Source organism: Octopus sinensis, linkage group LG11 (genome assembly GCF_006345805.1).
Source record: "Octopus sinensis linkage group LG11, ASM634580v1, whole genome shotgun sequence".
Taxonomy (NCBI): Eukaryota; Metazoa; Mollusca; class Cephalopoda; order Octopoda; family Octopodidae; genus Octopus; species Octopus sinensis.
Window position 1 is genome coordinate 44,082,747 of NC_043007.1, and position 20,657 is coordinate 44,103,403.

The 20,657-nt window shown below is 36.0% G+C and overlaps 2 protein-coding genes across 3 annotated transcripts in view; one reads left to right on the forward strand and one right to left on the reverse strand.

Moving 5' to 3' along the window:
* Positions 1-9,596, reverse strand: part of LOC115217303 (tRNA pseudouridine synthase Pus10) — a 41,658-nt gene extending 32,062 nt beyond the window's left edge. Inside the window, exons 1-4 of one of the 2 annotated variants that reach the window (XM_029786952.2) lie at positions 9,505-9,596; positions 5,582-5,716; positions 3,913-4,044; positions 1,504-1,590 (exon numbers count right to left, since the gene is read on the reverse strand). In XM_029786952.2, coding sequence (XP_029642812.1) covers positions 1,504-1,590; positions 3,913-4,044; positions 5,582-5,716; positions 9,505-9,525 — 375 coding nt within the window. In that variant the 5' untranslated portion in view covers positions 9,526-9,596. Of the gene's footprint in view, positions 1-1,503; positions 1,591-3,908; positions 4,045-5,581; positions 5,717-9,504 lie in introns of those variants that run through there. The other variant, XM_036507445.1, reaches the window with a different exon arrangement.
* A 116-nt stretch (positions 9,597-9,712) lies between these two features.
* LOC115217547 (uncharacterized protein C1orf198 homolog) lies at positions 9,713-20,331 on the forward strand. Its single transcript, XM_029787275.2, has 4 exons — positions 9,713-10,143; positions 14,225-14,275; positions 15,403-16,359; positions 20,135-20,331. Exons 1-4 carry the CDS (start codon positions 9,871-9,873, stop codon positions 20,183-20,185), a joined length of 1,332 nt encoding a protein of 443 aa, XP_029643135.1. The 5' UTR covers positions 9,713-9,870; the 3' UTR covers positions 20,186-20,331.
* Positions 20,332-20,657: the final 326 nt, after the last annotated feature.

Below are 20,657 nucleotides of genomic sequence, written 5' to 3' on the forward strand. Positions count from 1 at the left end.
ATATATCCATGTATGTGTGTGTTTCTGTGTACTGTTGTATGGACATCATATGATGGTTATAAAAGAATCACTTTGTCATAAAGTCTTCTGTGTAAAGCATCTCTAGCTATGGGAAAATATTCTCTTATTAGGAAATTGATGAAGGCTGGAGACAGTATGGGCATCCAGCAATAGAAAATTTGCTTCAATAAATTCTGTCTGACCCATGCAAGCAGGGAAAAGTAGTTGTTCAATGATGATGATAAGTAGACTTAAATTGTTAAATGTTTCTTCATCCATCCCTCTGACAGATTACCATTAGTGTAAATAATATAAACAGTATGGAATATAGTTAGAAAGTTAATTTATTGATCATCATCATCATTTAACATCCATCTTCTATGCATGCATAGGTAGGATGTTTGACAGGAGCCAGCCAGGTAAAAAAACTACTGTGTCTATTTTGGTAGGGTTTTTATGGCTGGATGCCCTTCCTAACACCAACCACTCTGTAAATTCTCCAAAATTAAAGTGTTTTAACAAAGTGAAATGAAGTGAAGAACTGATATAATCATCATCATTTAACGTCCATTTTCCATGCTGGAATGGGTTGAATGGTTTGATTGAAAATTGGTAAGCTGGGGAGCTGCATCAGGTTCCAATCTGATTTGGCATGGTTTCTATGGCTGGTTACCCTTCCTAATATCAACCATTCCAAGAGTGTAGTGAGTGCTTTTTACATGCCACCAGCACAGGTGCCCGTTATATAACACTGGCATCAGCTACAATCACAATCTCACTTAGCTTGACAGGTTTTCTCAAGAACAGTATATTGTCAAAGATTTCAGTCACTTTTTATTGCCTATAAATTAAATTTGTAGATCTTAAGAGAAACAGCAGAAAGTTTATCATGCAGCAAAAACAATTACTACAGGTTGTATATTTACACTGAAGGACATAATGCAACCATTATTATAACTTTTTTTAACATCATCCAATCCATTCTGGTATGAATTGTATAGGAAATCATGGCCTATGTCTATCTTTGTTCAGAGTTACTACCTTCCTCATGAATTAGTAGACCATGTCTTGTTTGTACGTCTCAATTTTTGGCCAAGATTCTACAACAGGATGCCCTTCCTAATGCTAACCCCTTTCCAAAGTGTACAGGGTGCATTTTATAGTCACACTAGGATTAGAAAATCTGTCCTATCATTGGCTCCTCTCAGCCCTATATTGTCATAGTAATAACTAAATAAATGTGAAGTGGTGAATGCAGATTCAGTAGAGCATCAGACAAAGTATCTTGTGGTACTTGATTTATTTCCCATTCTATTCTATGTTTGAATCTCACCCAGGTAAACTTTGTCTTTCATCAAAAGAGAGTCAAGTACTGCAGTTGATATATATCAACTGTATTCTTGAAGGCAGTGCTCCAGCATGACTACAATGCAACAATTGAAACCAGGAAAAGAATAAAAGAATATATGAAATGAAAACACAAAGTACACAAGTTCAAATTACCTGGCGGACAATCAAAGACACTGGTAACATGAGAGAACACAAATAATTGGAGAAAATGTAGCCGGAAGATTTTACATGTTCGATAATCTGTTAAAAGAGAAAGCAACAGTTTTTGATTAGTCAGACACACAAACAAGGTCAAGGTCAAGCAAGGAGTTATTTATAGAAATGCATAAAACATGACTATTAACTCTATTGACACCAGCCCTTCATCATTTAAGATTTGTCTTCCATGCTGGGGTTGGGTGGTTTGACAGGATCCAATGAGCCAGAGGACTGCATCAAGCTCCGATATCTGCTTTGGCATGTTTTCTATAACCTGATGCCCATACTAATACTAACCATTTTACAAAGTATACTGGTGCATTTTTCATGACCATGATCAAGTTGCATGACAATATTGCAGCCATTATTTTAAGTTATTTATATTTAAATTAAAACCTTCTATCATAACTAGAAGAACTTATTGTTATATCATGCTTATAGATTGTTATTCATTATATTTACTATTTATACACATGATTATATATTATATTATGTAAGAACCTATATATTATATCATGAGGCTATTTGTTATATTTATATATCATATATCTGTTTATTATATATATTATATTACATAAGAACCTCTTCGTTATAATATGTTTCCTCAAACTAGTTTTAATAACATATTAGCTGTTTTACTAAATTCATCCAAAACTATTTGAAACAGAGTAATTTGTTAAAAATATGGCTTGGAAAAAGTTAATTAAGGATCACTAAGTTTGTTAATACACTCACTGGCAAATGAAATATGCAGTCATCTACAGACATGTGTGAAGCACAAGCTGTAGATGTGCATGCATGCATAACTACATACATACATACATACCTACATATATAAGTGTGTGTGTGTGTGTGGGTATACACACACACACACACACACATATATAGAGAGAGCTATTAATAGTAAATAATAATATTAGTAGCTATCCAAATCATGAACTATGTAGGAAAGTTTACGAACATATATTTAAATTTACACATATATATATAATATAATTATGGTATTGGGAAGTACCAGCTTCACTAGAAATAGGAGTCAGATGAACTCCGAAGCCACAAAGAGCTCACTTATTTAAAATGAGCATGGTGAAAAGTGGGCGGTGAATAAAAATTATAACTCTTACATCTGTGAAGTCCACAAAAGGAATGGCAGATAACTTTGTAAAGATTTTAGGATTTATGCTAAGGGTCACTTGTCCTTCCTCAGCTAAGCCTACTGCAAAAGAAGCTCAATTTAAAGATATTCACCACACCATGCTTGCTTGTTCGTGAGAAGGCCCAAGGCACATTCTGAAACGAACTAAGTGAATAGTTTATAAGTATATAAAGATATTACTAGTAAATAATATTAGTGGCCATCCAAAGCATGAACTGTGCAAGCAAGTCTGGAACATACATATATATATATATAATATAATTATGGTAGTGGGAAGTACCAGCTTTGCTAGAAATAGGAGTCAGATGAACTCTGAAGCCTTCACACAAATAAGCAAGCATGGTAAGGTGAATATCTTTAAATTTAGCTCCTTTTGCAGTAGACTTAGCTGAGGAAGAACAAGTGCCCCTTAGCACAAATTCCAAAATCAATAGCAAATTATCTGCCATTCTTTTTGCGGACTTTGCAGAGGTAAGAGTTATAATTTTTAGTCACCACCCACTTTTCACCATGCTTGTTTTAAATAAGTGACCTTTCTATGGCTTCAGAGTTCATCTGACTCCTATCTCTAGTGAAGCTGGTACTTCCTAGTACCACAATTATATATATATGCATAAATATATGTATATACGTTGCTATATATGTATATATATGATCAGAGGCTTTCAAATTATCATCATCCCACATTCTTGTATATCCGTGTCAACACTGTCTGGTGTATCTTTTATCATCTAAGATTATAAAGTATGATTAGTGAAAGATGCTTTTTCACTCAAGTAGGTCATGGCTGAATTTGAACTCAGAACACAAACAAATGGAATAAACAATATCCAGTTCGAACTTCTTACACTTCTGCTAATCCATTGCTTTGAATTGGTCTTTTTCTGTTTATCAACAATGAAAGGTTGAAAGTTGATCTTGTTACGATTTGAACTCAGAGTGTAGTCAGGACAGGTCCTGTGAAGCATTCAGTTCGCCACTCTAAAGACTTGGCCAATTAAACAAATAGATAACATAACTAGCAGGTTTATATTGACAGTAACATGATCAACTAAACACTTGGAGGCAGTGTACCAGCATGGCCACAGTCCAATGACCAAAACCAATAAAGGAATAAAAGAACCATCAAGAACTGAGAAAGCAGCAGATACAGACATAATGAGTCTAGAAGACCATCACACTCTAAGAGTATATTTTAACAGACTTACTTTTTGTGTGAAAGCATCTGAACAGAACTGTTGAAGAATTCCTAAACAACAAATACAAATTTTCTCTGTTTCCTCAAGTTGTACTTCTGAATCTTCACCACATATTTCATGAATAAATTTCACAATCTCTGGCTAAAAATAAACAATTAAGTTATTAAATCAATAAAATTTCAACAGGTTACAGTTATAACATGTAGAATTAATATGTGGCTAATTGGTTAAGGTACAGGGTTACCAACTCATGGGTTGGGAGTTTAAAACCAGCACAGAACAATTTTGTTATGCAGGTAGGCAGGCAGACTTATGTGTGCATGCTAGTCTCTGCATGTCTTCATACCACTTGGGCAGCAGAGGTGTCTGCTCATGTCCTGCAGCTCAGCAGTCAAATGTGTGAAGACCAATGGAACAAGGTACTTTACTGAAAAATAAGGTTTGGCCTCAGGAAGGGCATCCAGCCATAAAAATTTCATCCAACTCATCACAGCATGGGAAAAAAAAGTGAACATAAAAAGATTGATCATGACAACCAAGATACTTAAAGTTTTGCAGCATGGAACTATTCATCATCATTGTCATCATTTAACATACATGGTTTACGCTGGCAGAAGTTGAATGACTTGGCAGTGTCCAATGGGTTTGAAGACTATAACATACTTCAATATCTTCTTTGGCCTAGTTTCTACAGCTGGATACCCTTCCTAACACCAGCCATATTACTCATACACTGGATACTTTTTCCAAGGCTCCCAGCACTACTAAGGTTGCCTTGCAACTTGCATGACTAAGATTCCCTTTGACTGAATGGGACTGCAGTAGAGAGGAAGAGAGCTTTAGGCTGGAAGGTGATGGGTTAAAATCTGAGAGAAGGGGTCAGAACAGAAGTTTCTTGATGTAGAGGTGCTACATGGTTGCTCACATTATAAAAGAGAGGATGGGTGCCCAAGCTGGAGCAGGAAAGAGATAAAAATATTGATTTCAAATTTTGGCACAAGGCCAGCAATTTCGGTGGGGGGGAGTAAGTCAATTACATCAGCCCCAGTGCTCAACTGGTATTTATTTTATCGACTCTGAAATGATGAAAGGGTGGCACGTAAAAAGCACCCACTACACTCATGGAGTGGTTGGCGTTAGGAAGGGCATCCAGCCGTAGAAACACTGCCAGATTTGACTGGGCCTGATGAAGCCTTCTGGCTTCACAGACCCCAGTAGAACCGTCCAACCCATGCTAGCATGGAAAACGGACGCTAAACGACGATGATGATGATGATGATGAAAGCTGACCTTGGCAGAATTTGAATTCAAAATGTAAGGATGAACAAAATGCCACTAAACAATTTGTCTGGTATGCTCATGATTCTGCCAGCTCTCCACTTTTAAAGAGATAAACATATTGAAATATTGGTTTCAATTTTGGTACAAGGCCAGCAATTTAGGGGAATGGGGTAAGTTGATTACATCGGCCCCAGTGCTCAACTGGTACTTATTATATCGACCCTGAAAGTATGAAAGGCAAAGTCGACCTCAGTGGAATTTGAACTCAAAACATAAAGATGCCACTAAGAAATTTTCCTGGCATGCACACGATTTTGCCAGCTTGCAGTCTTTAAAGAGATAAAAATACTAAAATACTGAAAGCAAGAAAACATAACTTCTATATCAGGTCACTTACTTTTCTGTTTCTGTGATAAAAGTGTAACTTCTTTTCTCCCATGAAGCGAAGAACACAATAGTGACAGCAACCAATTTTAACAAGTAACCTAGCTGCTTTCTGTACTGTTTCTTCATCATTGCTGAAGAACTCATGCTATAGAAGAAGATGGAATATATTGATGAAATAAATCCACAAACATCTCAGGTCCTAAAAATAATTGCACTGAATAAAAAAAATTAAACATTTAGAAATTAAAAACAAAAAAATACTTTGTCAACGATTATTCCTTGTCTCTTCTATATGAAAATCCTTAAGACGTTGAAGGAGCACCCTTTTGTTTTTGTAGGACAATTAAAGGACAAAATTTTACATATTCACTACCAAATACATAGGCACAAGAATGGCTGTGTGGTTTAGAAGCTAGCTTCTCAACCACATGGTTCCAGGTTCAGTCCCACTGCATAGCACCTTGGACAAGTGTCTTCTACTATAGCCTCAGGCTGATCAAAGCCTTGTGAGTGGATTTGGTAAATGGAAACTGAAAGAAGCCTATCCTATATGTGAGTGTGTGTGTCCCATTACCACTTGACAACTGGCATTGGTATGTTTACATCCCTGTGACTTAGCAGTTCAGCAAAAGAGACTGATAAAATAAGTAACAGGCTTAAAAAATAAAGTATTGGGGTCAAGTCATTCAACTAAAATTCTTCAAGAGCATACCCCAGGTACACTGAAGCAATTATTCAAGCTAAGGGAAGTCACACAGAATATTAACAATGAACTTCTTGAAATGAACATTATGCAATAAATTTTCATTATAGACATTTCTCTGTTTCAAGACACTGTATTTTGATTGGTTTATGTGAGGTGGCTGCAAACTTTTGCACATCCATTTTTGGTGGTCATCTCACATCTTCTCCTCTCATTCAGAACCCCTACTACAAAATATAATGATTAGGTGTAGAAATGACTCCAACTAGGCCAATATTTCATCTGTAAAAAACGCAATGTGAAACATTCACTTATAAGTTGGCAATTAATAGAAATTTACAATAGTTTAAAGTGGCTGAAGACTTTTGAACGGTACTGTATATATGTGTGTGTGTCCCACCCTTTGCTTGACCACTGATGTTGGTTTGTTTATAACCTCAAAACTTAGCAGTTCAGCAAAGGGGGCTGATAGAATAAACTTAAAGAAAAATTTATACTGGGGCAATTTGTTCAACCAAAACCCTTTAAAGCAGTGCCTCAGCATGGTCGCAATCCAACGACTGCAACAAATAAATGATAAAAGTTGCCAAATCAAAATGCATGCGAACCATGCATGTTTGCTGCATATCTATAAGAATTTCTTAGACGATGAACGACATGCAATACTATGTACTAAACCTTAAGTATATTAGAATTTATGTTGTTAAAATTATTTAAAAATTACCAACATCTCAATTTCTATAATCATAAATATTCAAACTTTTGGCACAAGGCCAGCAATTTTGAGGGGAGGAAGAAGTCGGTTACATTGCCCCCCACTACTGAATTGACAATCATTTTATCGACAAATCATATAAATATTAAGTTCACATCTTGCCACAAGGGCAGTAATTTCGAGGGACATGGTAAGTCCATTACATCGACCCCAATGCTCAACAGGTACCTATATAAATATTAAAATGTGTTTTGTATTGTATGTACATATATACTGGCATACCTACACAAGGATTGCACCTAAAAAGTTCTCCTCCAAGGTACAAGTCTGGGCAAAGTTGTTTTATGGAAGACTAGCAGTCACCCATGCATACCAGCCTCCCCTCTCCACACCATTGATGTTATCCAAAGGAAAGGCAAAGGCCGATACAACTTAGCACCAGTGACATTGCAACTCATTTCTACAGCTGAGTGAATTGGAGCAATGTGAAATAAAGTATCTTGCTCAAGAACACAACACACAGCCCAGTCCGGGAATCGAACTCACTACCTCACGATTGTGAGCCCAACTCTCTAACCACTGAGTCATGTGTCTTCATCAAGAGTGTATTTATGCCTATATATTATTTATTCAAAGTTGTACATAATTAGCGAAAGATAAAATACAAAAAAATGATGTTTTGGTTTATGATTACGCGTATCAGTAACAATAGGATAATGAAACTTGAAAATGCATCTACATACATTTGGAAAATATTTATGATATTTATATTAAAAATATTGTTTATGTGTTTGTTTGTTTTTTTAGCTTCAAGGTTCCATTTTTAGCTCCTGCTCTTGATAAATTCAGCTCTTTGTGAACAGTGGTCAGAGGGAATCTCAACAAAGACAGTTTAGCTTGTAGAAATAGCAGTCAAATCTCTCTCAACTAACAACCTACCGTCTTGATGAAAAAAAATATGGCCCATGATACACTAAATCTATGGGGAAAAATAGGATTAGAGACTTTTCCAGCGCATCTCCCTCGCCATTCTTCGGGGCCACGCCTTTTCCATTTTGTCTGCTGGGACCATGAGGTAGTCTGAATTACAGGAAATCGAGAGAATGTAAGAACGTCGTAGCTTACTACACGAACACATACACAGAGCTACCTCTCTAGTACCTCTCTCTTCCACTGCCGTCACAGTAAGGATGTTTTGACGGTGGACCTCCTCGATTAAAGCTGACCTCAAACTAAACAACTATAACAGTCATGTCATGTTCGATTCCAAGATATACTTAACTGTTCTAGGACGTATATACAATTGCTCCAGCGATGACTAAATGCACCTGCAATATTTAATCTTTCACACCGATACAGGTTTACACATATATTTAGAAGTATGGGTTTAGTTGACTAACTTTTAACCATAAACGTGAATTTAATACAAGGTTGTTTTATTGTCTCAGAGGAATTAATGGTAAACCGCGAAAAGTGCACGAGGTGAGCTCTCGGCGAACTGGCGTTTACAACCCAGTTGCAGTTTGTTGTTGAAACCAATTCACTTCCCTTAACTATTGGCCTGAGTGTTACAATAATCCAGTTCTCATCAATCATTTTAAAGAATAGAACTTGTGTCTCGTAAAACGAAACCAACATTAAATATATGTTATTTATAAGGTATAAATTGGAATTCCAGGTAGGCAGTGATATCGTAGAATCGATAGCAATGAGTTTATTAGGAGAGCTTGATAAGTTCAGTTAATGCGTAGAGTGTAGACAATAACATTTTAGGTTTTGTCCTTCGCCACAAAGTGAAGGAAAGAGAAAATGGTATTGTCGTCTGGTTTGTATCTTCGAGATAAACACTCCCGGTAGCAGAACATCCAAAAATTTATGTATTGGCATAACTACAGTTTGGTGCCCCAGTCCCCAACTTTATTTCTTCATTACTTTCTAGGAAAATGTACGTTTTTTTTAAAAGAAATTTTACACAGATACATCTTCAGGGGTCTAGATTACTATCATACTGATGAAAACTTTTGTTTTTTTTAGGAGTTTCGATCATTCTCCATATTCTGTCGTTGTTACAATTAATTTCCGTAACTTCAACATTTTACTTTTTTTTTTTGTTTTAGATTTTTGTCTCAAAATATGCAATTTTTTCTAGAAAGTTATGGGGAAACAAAGTCAAGTAGGGGTACCAAACTGTAGTTATGCTCCTATATTTATTTTTTCATCAACGATATATATATATATATAATAAGGTGAGCATGTCCTACGTCCACGAAACTTTGTGAAGCTGAGTCAAATTGTTGTTATGTACATACAACTCTACCAAATGTGTTGAGTGCTACTTTCGTTTGTTAATTCACTCGTGTGCATGCGCGCGTATGCATCTATATATAAACAAATTATTCTGGCAATTAACGACACGCGTAGAACTGACCTGCGAGTGCTATAATTACACTAACGTAATTTTAAATCTTACTTGGCCAGTGACTTCAATATATGAAAAAATGAAACTAGAAGTTACCTCGTCAAACAGCGATGCCATGTTAGAGTGAAGGAATAAAGTAAAACTAATGTCGCAGTGAATAACAAATAGTAATATATTTATATATTTTAAAAAGATTTATCGTCTTCTTTAAAATTTTACCGGCGCTAAAATTAATTTGGTAATAATTTATTCTCAAAACACATTTAAATAAATTATTGATAATTATTAATTATCTGTAGATATTAACAGAATAAACATTGCAGCAGAAGACCGAGTTATAGTTTCTTCGTAAGTGTTTCATTAACTGGACTAGTTTCTGTAAATAGACATTCTTTTTTATTTAGCATTTATTATCCTTGATATTTTATTTCCCGTGCAATTTTGCATTTAAATGAAAAAAAGATGGAGTTCGAGAAGCAAGTTAATTCATATTTCAAAGCAAACAACTCCTTAGCTAGACGGATCGTTTTAGAACAAGAATGTATTCAAAAAATGTATTCAGATAATTGGGAGCAGATGACATGTGAAGAAAGAGAATCTTTATATAATAGTTTCGCCGTACCAGCGTCAGTTTTGGAAAAATATTCTGATGTGCCCAAAACAAGCGAATACCCTGATTCTTTCCCTAGGCATATTGTGGCGTGTGGCGAGAAAATTGTTGTAGACTACAACGATGTGAGTATAAACTCTAGTAATTGTTTATCTATCTATTCTCCCGTCCTTTCAGCAATGCATGCAGCCATTCATTCATTCGCTCATGCATGGATACACGATTATGTTAATTGTTCAGCTCAGGAACCTAAACTAATAGACGACCCTTCTTTTGATCTGTTTTAAAAGCATTCTGCTTTGCAAAAGGGTGCCTGCTCTCTGTCTGCCTCTCCGTTCACGTGCGTGTACAGGGTACAGGGAATCGAATTTCCGAAACAGTTCCGATTATCGATGTTGCACGTTCATCTTTTTTGTGCTGCTAATGCCTTTAGAGAAAATTATAAAAACCGCATTGTTTCCTCTCTTCTAAAATATAGCACGTTTGTTTTTAGTCCAAAAAATATACGTAAAATATTGGTTTCAAATTTTGACACATGACCAGAAATTTCGGGGGAATGGGTCAGTCATTTACATCGACTCCAGGTACCTGTTTTATTGACCTCGTCTGAAGACAGACAAAATGACTCTCAGCGATTTTGCCAGCTCACCGCTGTATATTTACATAGAATATTAAAATGAAACGCCCAAGAAAAAAGAGCACCCGAATAATAAATAATAATTTCCTCGGTTCTGAGTTCAAATTAGAACGTGACAGTCTTTGCTTTACAAACAATGTATGGAATTTCTAGATAACCATCCTATGTAAAGTGATAGCTTGTTGCCAACTTAATGTAGCAGTCCCAAGAAAGGAATAATGCTACTGCTATTTAGTTCTGTGTCCTTAAGTTTTCAAACTGGAGAGATATATATTTTTAAAAACTTATATTTGCATCTAGAATAACTGTTAGTTTTTAGTATTTACCTTCTGTCCACTAATTGCTAGAGACGTTACTCGTCTAACTGCTATGAAGTTACAAATATTTTCATACTTCAGCCTTTGGATCACAGACATGACATCTTTGTGTCTTATTTACCCTTAGGTAAATTTTTACAAGTGCACCCCCACGCGATTCACTAAGAAAAAAGAAATCTCGGATTTTTCGCGTGGAATTAAGTACCCTGACCGCCTAATATGCCGCAAATCCCGTGTTTTGTTTTGGTAAAAATAGGGCGGGGGGAACTTGTAAAAATTCCTCCGAAATGGTTAATCTAGATCTATCCCCACACAGGCACTTTCCAACGCACCCTTTTTGCTTCTAGATCCTCTATAAACCAATTTGTCCAGTCCGTTCTTTCCACGACGCCAGCTCTGGAGAACATCCTCACTGTCCATCGCTTTCCTGCAGCCGTTGACTTACTCTGGCCAAAAGGAAATCTTTACGTGGGTACTCAACTGGCAGGAAATAACAGCCAAATTTCCCCTCATACCATACCTTACCATCTTAAAGCAATAAAAAACACACATTAGATATTGTAACTCAAGATATTCCTAATGAAACAGGATAGTTATGGCAGGAATGCTTTTGATCATAGGTCTGCTCAGTCAAAGAGGACCTGCCATGCAAACCTTTTGGTACTTTGTATCTACCAAACATGTTAATGTCTTGTAAGAAAGCAATGAAAAACCACATTTCTTTTCTCCTGTGATTATTCCATGACTAGCATATAGAGCTTGTCATAGAAGTCATCAAGGGTTGTTCAACGGCCTGATACAAGAAAGGAAGATATTTAATATTGTTTTTCACACCACAAATATACCATGTATATAACAGGCAATGATAGAGTCTCTATGAGGCCACTTGATCCAATAGAATAATAACAGCAAAATCTCCCTCAAACCACACCTTTCCAACTTGCAAGAAAGGATGGTGTCATTGGATAATATTATTCAAAATAGGCTCTGTCTGAAAATGCACATAAGAAAAGACATGATGGTGACAATTGGAATGCATTCTGGATCCACTTGATCAGTGTTGACCAGAGGTTGAACAACATTTATCATGTATTGTGTGCTAGGATGCAAGATGAATTCTTGGGTTTCAAGCAGAATATTTCTTTGAAGAATGGTCCCTGATCCCCACTTAAAATGACCCCTTGATGCCCCTCACCTAATATTAGGGGTTGTATATAATTGATTGGAACCTTTCCAATCAATTATTTTCCTAGCAATCAATTATTGCAATTAATTGTCAATCCTTTTACCAAACATAAATCACCGTACATTTTGGAGTGTTAGCTTCGATTTAGACGAGAGCCAAAATGATAGGAAAATAAAAGCCACATCCTATAGTTTCAAAAAACTTTATTATCAGAAAACATTCGAAGTTCAATTTTATTGATTTAGAATAGGGAACAAACAACATGTATACTCTACATTGTACAGTAGTTGAAAAACAAATAAATTGAAGGTCTTTAATTGAAAGAGATTCTCAAACAAGTAGCACAATTAAAATGTTCTAATACAGCAAAAGGTCATGAACGATTGCAGGTTTCTGAAATTAGGTCTTCATCCCAGAAAGCGCGATTGACTTTTAAAAATAATTGCATTTCTAAATTCATTGGTGTAAAGTATTGCCAAAACTCATTAAAAGTGTAACCTGTTGAGCTGAAGAAACGTTCCAAAATGGTGGACGTTGATGACAAAAATCTACAGTTCAGATATTACTGAGGTGAAATTTTATCTTCTTTGTACTTTTTCAAACAAATTGAAGCTAAATCATCATCTTCTACAGGTAAGTCAGACTTTGGTGACGTGTCTGTCACCACTTTCAGCTGATGTAGAGCAGCCACTTCATTTGCAGTTAGCTCTGCTTCTGCATGTTGTAAAATTTTCACAACTCCACTTTCAAAATTTGGACTGTGCACAATGGCTGCCGATGGAAGCAAATATTTTAAAAACTCCTCGTAAGGATACAATGCAAAAATTTTGTCAAAAAGAATTCAAGCATCTCCCAAATTTATTTCTGTTCTTTGCAAAGTGACTGTTACTGAGCATAAATTTCCTAAATTGTCTTTTAGAATCTGCAGATCATTATGATTGCGTGGATCACCTTGAAAAGAGTCTAAAAACAGCTTTGAGTTGGATGTACCTCTCAATTATGTCATAAGTGCTGGACCAATGGGTTTTATTTCTTTGTGTAGATTGCAAAGATGTTTTTTCCCAAAGTTTACCCAGAAGTTTTAATGATTTTAGCTTGCCCATCAACATATTAATTTTATCAAGTAGAACTTCCTTTTTGTCGAGATAAGCAAAAACAGCTAGATTGAATTTATGAGAGGTACATCATACTGATGGTATTCTACACAAATTCGCTATAGATTTGTTCCCTTCAGTATTATCTTCGGTAATAGCTACATTTTCTAAATTTTTATCATAGAGACTTAACACATACTCTATAAATTCGACATAATCAGAAGCATTGAATGATGTTTCACTTACCATTGGCGAAATGCCAGCAAAACGGTATAATAGTCATTTTGATAATTGCACAGATAAGATGCGAAAAGTCCAATCAAATGCATCGAACCCTTAGTCCAACCATCGATTACCAACGAGAATTTACTTGGAAGTTCATCAGATATTTTTTCTCCACTTCTTGAGTAAGTTTCTCCATGTGAAGTGGATGCTTTTTACGTGCCACCGGCACAGGAGCCAGTAAGGTGGACCTGGCAATGATCACATTCAGATGGTGCTTTTTACGTGTCACCAGCACGGGAGCCAGTCAGTGGGTACTGGCATCAGTCATGATCAGTTGGTGCTTTTTACATACCACTGGCACAGGAGCCAGTCAGGCAGACCTGGCATCGGCTACATTCGGTTGGTGCCTTTTACGTACTACTGGCACGGGGCCCAGTCTGGCGGATCTCGCATCGACTTCATCCAGAGGTGCTTTTTATGTGCTACTGGCATGGGAGCCAGTCAGAGGGCACCAACCCTAGCTATGATATTGGTTTTACTTGACTCAACAGGTCTTCTCAAGCATATCATATCATATCGTCCGACACATCAGGAGTATTTTTAATAGAGCTGAATGTACGTGGCTGCAATCTCACATTAGTTGCTGGGTCTTGTGTTTTAAAATTACATTTATTAATACTTGTTAATGTTTATATGTGTGGGTTCTGTTTGCTCACTCTTTATCTTCTTTACAATATTATTTCCTAGTGTCAAACTTGGCCTGATGAACATTCTGGACCATTTTCCTGGAAGACAAAGGTTTGCATTGAAATTTAACAGTTTCCTTTTTGTTTTGTTTTTTGTTCTTGTTAATCTATCTAATTGATTCAAAGAGGACATCTGATGTTTGTGCGACTGTACATCATGCATGATGTGTATAGTGTACATGTGTGTGTATATATATAAATATAATTAATAATGGTCAGGAGAATGGAATTTGCCTAATAGTGGTTTTGTCTCTAATTTAATATAATATATATATATATATATGGTTTAACCTTTGCTAGTTTGGATAAACTTGTTAGATTAGAATTTTAAAATTTATTTAATAAAGCATATTAATTAATTTATTTATTAAGCTTTTTACTTTTCATTTTTTTCTTTCTTTTTTGGCAGAGACGGAAGGGGGCTTGAATTTCTTCAATTCAGTTCCCTTTATTTTAATGTATAATTTCTAATCTTTCTGCTATCGCTGTTTCTATTCTGAACTTACAGTTACTGCTTATGAGCACTACCACCCACCCATTCTTTACTCCATAAAGTGATTGACTAAAGAAGCAGAAAAAGTGTAGGGTTATGGGGTCTTTCTTGTCCTATCTCATTGAGGACTATTCAACTTCTCCAGTCTTGATGGTATGAGAAATTTCAACCAGTACACTAAGGTGGTTAGTATTATGAAAGGCATCTACCCATTAAAACCAAGCCAAATGACTGATATGGGCACTAAGTATTAAGGATCTGTAGCTCCCTTGGGAAGTGACTCTGTGATAACCCATTCAACTAGACCAGCAAAGAAAGAGGACATGAAAATGATGATGATGGTTATGAGGATTCTTAATTAATTTCAATTGACAAAGTTGAGTGATGCTACAGAATGTCAGTTTAAATGTTTTACAGTCATTGCTCATGTCTCTCTAAGATCAAATCCTGCTTTGGGCTACTTTCACTGTCATTCATTTTTAGAAGTTATACAGTTGGCTCAGTTCAGATAATTAATATGTTAGTTCTTACAAAATTTATGTGTTTAAGTAGAAAATCAATCATGTTGATTAATTAGTTTTCAATTATTGAAGAGTGTTGCAGTTTACTCGATACATTGTATTTATATATACTTTTATTTATTTTCAATTATCTTATGAAATAATTTTTTTTTTCCTTATTGTTAGAGCCAGCAAGATTTAACATTACTGGATCTTGAACCGGACCAACTCACAAAGAAAAGTGAAAGAACTAGGAAGGCCCCACCCCCTGCTAAACAGGTATTTGAAACAAAGACTTGTCCTTGGAAAAGAGAGAATGGTGGTATATGGGATTCTCCTTTCCTTGCCGCAGAGCGTGGCATGGACCCTGTATTTACCAACAACATCACTGAACCCAACTCTAACACTAATTCAGAAGAAGAAGAAAAGAACACTGCCATTCAAGAAGATCAACCCCTAACGGATACAAAAGTCATTCCACCCTCAAAGCAACCACCTCCACTTCCTTCAACACGTCCCCCTTCAATTACCAGACCTCCTTCTGTAAGGCCACCTCCACCACCTGTCCCCACCACTGTGCCTAGAAAAGTAGACTACCATACTGTGCCTCTAGCTGATTCACATCCGAAAAAAGCTGGCCGGAAGAGTCATCGCAATTCAAGAGCTGAAATAAAGGCATCAACACAGAAGAACTCTTTAAACCAAGAAGCTAAACAGAATGTTGACCACAAACGAGATTCTGGTAAATTTGAATCTCAAGTTGCTGCTGGTACCCATTTGTCAATTAATAACCCTGCATTTACCAGTAATGATGAGAAGGGCGTTGATGATCCAAAAGCTGCTACTACTTCTTTAGGTTCAAAAGGAGAATGGTCACATTTTATTGGCGAAAAAGAGGCAAGTAGTGCCAGCTCAACACCAACAAAGCAGCTTTTGAAAGAACCAGAGCCAATGTCCATCTCCAGACAAGTAGAACCAATTCCAATGAAGAATACCAGTTATGTTGTTGATGAAGAAGAAAGTGTCGCATATTCCTGCAACAATGAGGAATCAGAATCTTTGCTGAAGACCAATGACCAATTTGAAAAAGCTAATCTGAATGCTGTCAACACTATGGAATCTGAAGAGAATGATGAATCGAAGGTAAGAACTTTTGTTTCTTTAAATTTCAATCATTTTCAGTGATTCTTTTTACTTCAAGTCAGATATTGTTATTTAGCCCTTGTTCAGCTCTGATGCAGCTGACCTATGATCAAAGACTTTCCAGCTGTGACTGTTCCATCTATTTTTTCTTTTTTGTATATTAGGAGTACATTGTCTGAAGTCTTCTTTTCTCTAAGTGGTAGAGTGTTATTTGAAATCAATTTGGTTGTTAATTCTAATGAGTCAAGTAATGGTATAGAAGCTCCTTTATTGGCACAGGGTGGTAAAAAAAATAGTGAGTTGACAAAGAATAGCAGTAAGATATCAGACTAACTTCTATCAAGCCAACAATTGGTATACTCTTACCTCTGCTACATTGAAGTCATATGAACCAAGTAAAATAATTATATGTTGCTCCTATACTCAGCAAAGACAAGGGGTGTGACAGTAATCCCTGTCAATGTGTTTTGCCATTGGATATGTGCTCTGATTGTGATTTTTGAATGGTTCTCATTGTGGAATATTTAGTGAGAAGCTCATCACTGCACAGGTATTCACTTACAGAAAGATATCTATCATTATAATGTTCAAACCTTTCACTTTACACCACTGGTAATCTCATAATTGCTTAGAAGCCAATGTGGAAGCCTGTATATTGTTGTTTGACTTGCTAGAAAATAACAACCACCTCTCCCTCATATTACATCCTAACATATTAGATAAAGGACACATTATCATTGGATAATGTAGTTCAGATTACACTGTATAAGAAGGAAAAAATAGGACCATCATGGCTGGAATATTATTCATCATAGGTCTGCTAGATGATGCTTCATTACGGACTAATACAACAATAATAATCATACCTACTTGAAGTTATAGAAGAGGAGACTAATTTCTTCATACTTCATAGTTTGTTCTTGCATACATTACAGGGTGCATCAGTATTTTGAGGTGATTTGTATGAATTTAGAAAAAGACTCATAGCTCATCAAAGGAAAGCTATATTTGAAAACAAATTGGTACAAATAATGTTGAGAATCCTTTTACCCCACCCATTCAATAAATCTACTGTTAGCATCAATGGCTGCTTTAATACAGTGTTGGAAGTGGTGACATGCCCAAACCAGATGAGCATTATCAATTTTGGACATAGTACTGGTTATGGTAGACTTGAAAGGCGTATGGTGTTATGGTGGTGTTGATTGACCTCTCTCTCAACTACACCCCATACTTAATAGATTGGGTTCTAGTGAGCTAAGAGGCCATATGTCTGGGAGAACATGATCCACATTTGGGCTGTCTTAGCTTTATGAGACTGTGCAGAGTCTTGTTGATAGACAAACAGTCTTGTGTTGCATAGTCTATTTATCCAGGGCTTCACAACTTTCTCCAACACCTCTGCATAAACAGTGGCATTGACTCTTCAGTCCTATGCAAAAAAAGTCTGGAGGCATGATATCTACTTCGTTACTGAGGAGCAACAGTGATATCTCCCTCATTCTAGGAGCAACTGTGATGAATCCTAGAACCATCACAGTTGCTGGGAACTTAGTATGCATGAGTGTTGGAATGTCATTCGGGTTTCTGAATTCTTGTAATTCCTTCAGTTTACTATTTGGTCCTGAATGAAGATTTTCTCATTGGAAAAAAAAAAAACACCAGCCTTTTGGTGTTTTAATTTGTTTAGCAAGTGCTTTGCATGAATCAAACAATTCTCTCTTGTCACATCCAACATAAACTGACCCCCCTGCATCACATACAACTTTTACCAGCTGTTCTCATGCACAGCTCTTCTGATGGTACATTCTGAAACCTTGAGGTTTTCCAATGGCTCTCATAGATTACCTGGGGTTTTTATCGATTATTTCTTGGACTTTTTGTGCAAAGTTATGTTTTGAAGATATTAGGGCCCTGTGCATGTGTTCTGCATTTAGCTGCTGATGGTAGATTCCTGTCAGTAGCTTCCATCTCCTTTTGAACTTTGACAATGAAAGATCAGGCAACTTTCAGGAAACAAGCTATCTCTGTATCACCATACTGCACTCTTAAGACAATGATTACTGTGTGCCTTTTCATTTGCTGAGTCAACCTGAAGTCTGACATTATTTGTCTGAAAAGTAAGGTGAAAAAAATAAGAAGCAAGTTAGAGCTCTTGAAAGAGGTGACCTCAAAACAACTGACACACCCTGTATACACTCCATGGATAATTAGTTCCAGCTTATACTGTACTCTTCATGATTAGTTTCTGCATAGACTGCATGCTTCATAGTTGCATACTGAAAGAAGAAAACAAACTTTCTTCTCAATCTTAAATATTCTCTGTCTAGTTTTCATTGATTTAATCACAAAATATGAATTACTCAGTAACCCAAACCTGGTTGTGAATCATCAATATCTCCAGACTCTCTATCTAGCTTCATGTTGATTTAAACAAACAATATGAATGTTAGCTGCTAAGATTTTAATGTAGATGTCATTAGATACCATAATTATCAATTTCAGAGAGAAATTGGATTCTAGTTCCATAACTACCACTTACCAAGTGACAGCATTACCAAATATATGACAGTATGTCCATTATAGCCTCTCTCGAATTATGTCCTCTAAGTTATATCTACTGTTTCTGTTTTAAATGTACTGCTTTATTTCCAGAAGATAATTTGTCAGCCACTTTGCACCAGCAGTTTAGGTTATTGTCCAATTTGATTTTGAATTTGATTTGTAGGATTATTTCTTTAGCAAAAAAGGAACCAAAGTAGGATACTTCACTATGTTAGACATTTGTAAAATAACCTACTAGGACTAAGTAACTGATGAATTGTCTCATGGAGATAAAATAGTATAGTTATTAGTACAGTTCATGCCAGCATGGAACATAGATACTAAATGGTGATGATGGTGAACAGTTTGATAAAACCTAATTTGAGACAACAGAACAGCAAGAGGCCCAACGTATAGTTATAACATGGTCAGCTTACAAGCAAGAGATGCATGATTACAGTCCTGTTAATGAATGAACCACTTTCACCTATTCTATATCAAATGAAATGTCTTTTTAATCTTTTAGTCAGGAGGGAAGACAGTATCCATGACTCTTTACAGGGTCTCTGAAATTAGTGAGAAGGAAGAAGAGAGGAAGGTATCCTCAAGCCAGTCCAAATGTTTACAACATGTAGACTCCACCAAAGACACCCAGGGTGCCTGGTATTGATGTTAAACTATATGACAAATTAAATCTACCACTTGTATAGGCCATGGCAGGGTTTGAACTCAGAATGCAGAGAACCAGAATAAATACCATAAGGTATCTGGTTCAACATTTGTACAGTTCCACCAATCCACTGACCTGGATTGGTACTTTTTTTTATTAACCATGAAAGGATGAAAAAGCAAAGTTGACGTTGGTGAGATTCAAACTTAGAACGTGGAAAGTCAGAATAAATACTGAAATATTCCAATGTTTGAACAAACACAGGTATTTATAATATCTAATGTCATAAACAAGGCAGTGAGTTGACAGAATCATTAGCAGACTGGGCAAAATGCTTAGCAGCATTTCATCTATTTTTACATTCTGAGTTCAAGTTCTGCTGAGGATGACTTTACCATTCATTCTTTCATTAGGGTCAGTGTAATCAACTTACCCACTCTCACAGAATTGCTGGCCTTGTGCCAAAGTTTAAAATAAATATCTAATATAATGAATTGACGTATTATCTAAAACTTAAATATATAAAACACTAAAGGATTGTTGTTTTTTTTATAATTGTAGCGTGATTCCAACATACTTCGTTCTGGATTCGACTTCTTGGATGACTGGTAGATGAAGTGATATTCCATGGAAAGCATTTTCTTATATGTACATCATGTTTCTCATCATTTATTTGTATCTTCCTTAAATTATTCTTTTGTGTGTCCTTGAACTTTTTTTAACATGTCTCAGAAAGAAATAAAAATTTGAAAGTAATAGTTCATGATTTATATACATACGTACATACATACATACGTACATACATACATACATACATACATACATATATATATATATATATATATATATATATGTATATATGTATAAGGAGAATTCACAAATAAACAAAAGACGAAGACAGGTGGTGTAGACAACAAACAGATGTATTAGTTTAACGCTCAGGAAGTGAAAAAGTCTTCAACATTTTGAGCCTACGCTCTTCCTCAGAAAGAAGCAAGGAGAGAAGATAAAGAATGTGTAGTGGCTAGCGATCTATCATGGTGAATGCCAGACAGAAGGGTCACACTGGAGAGCTAGGAAGAAG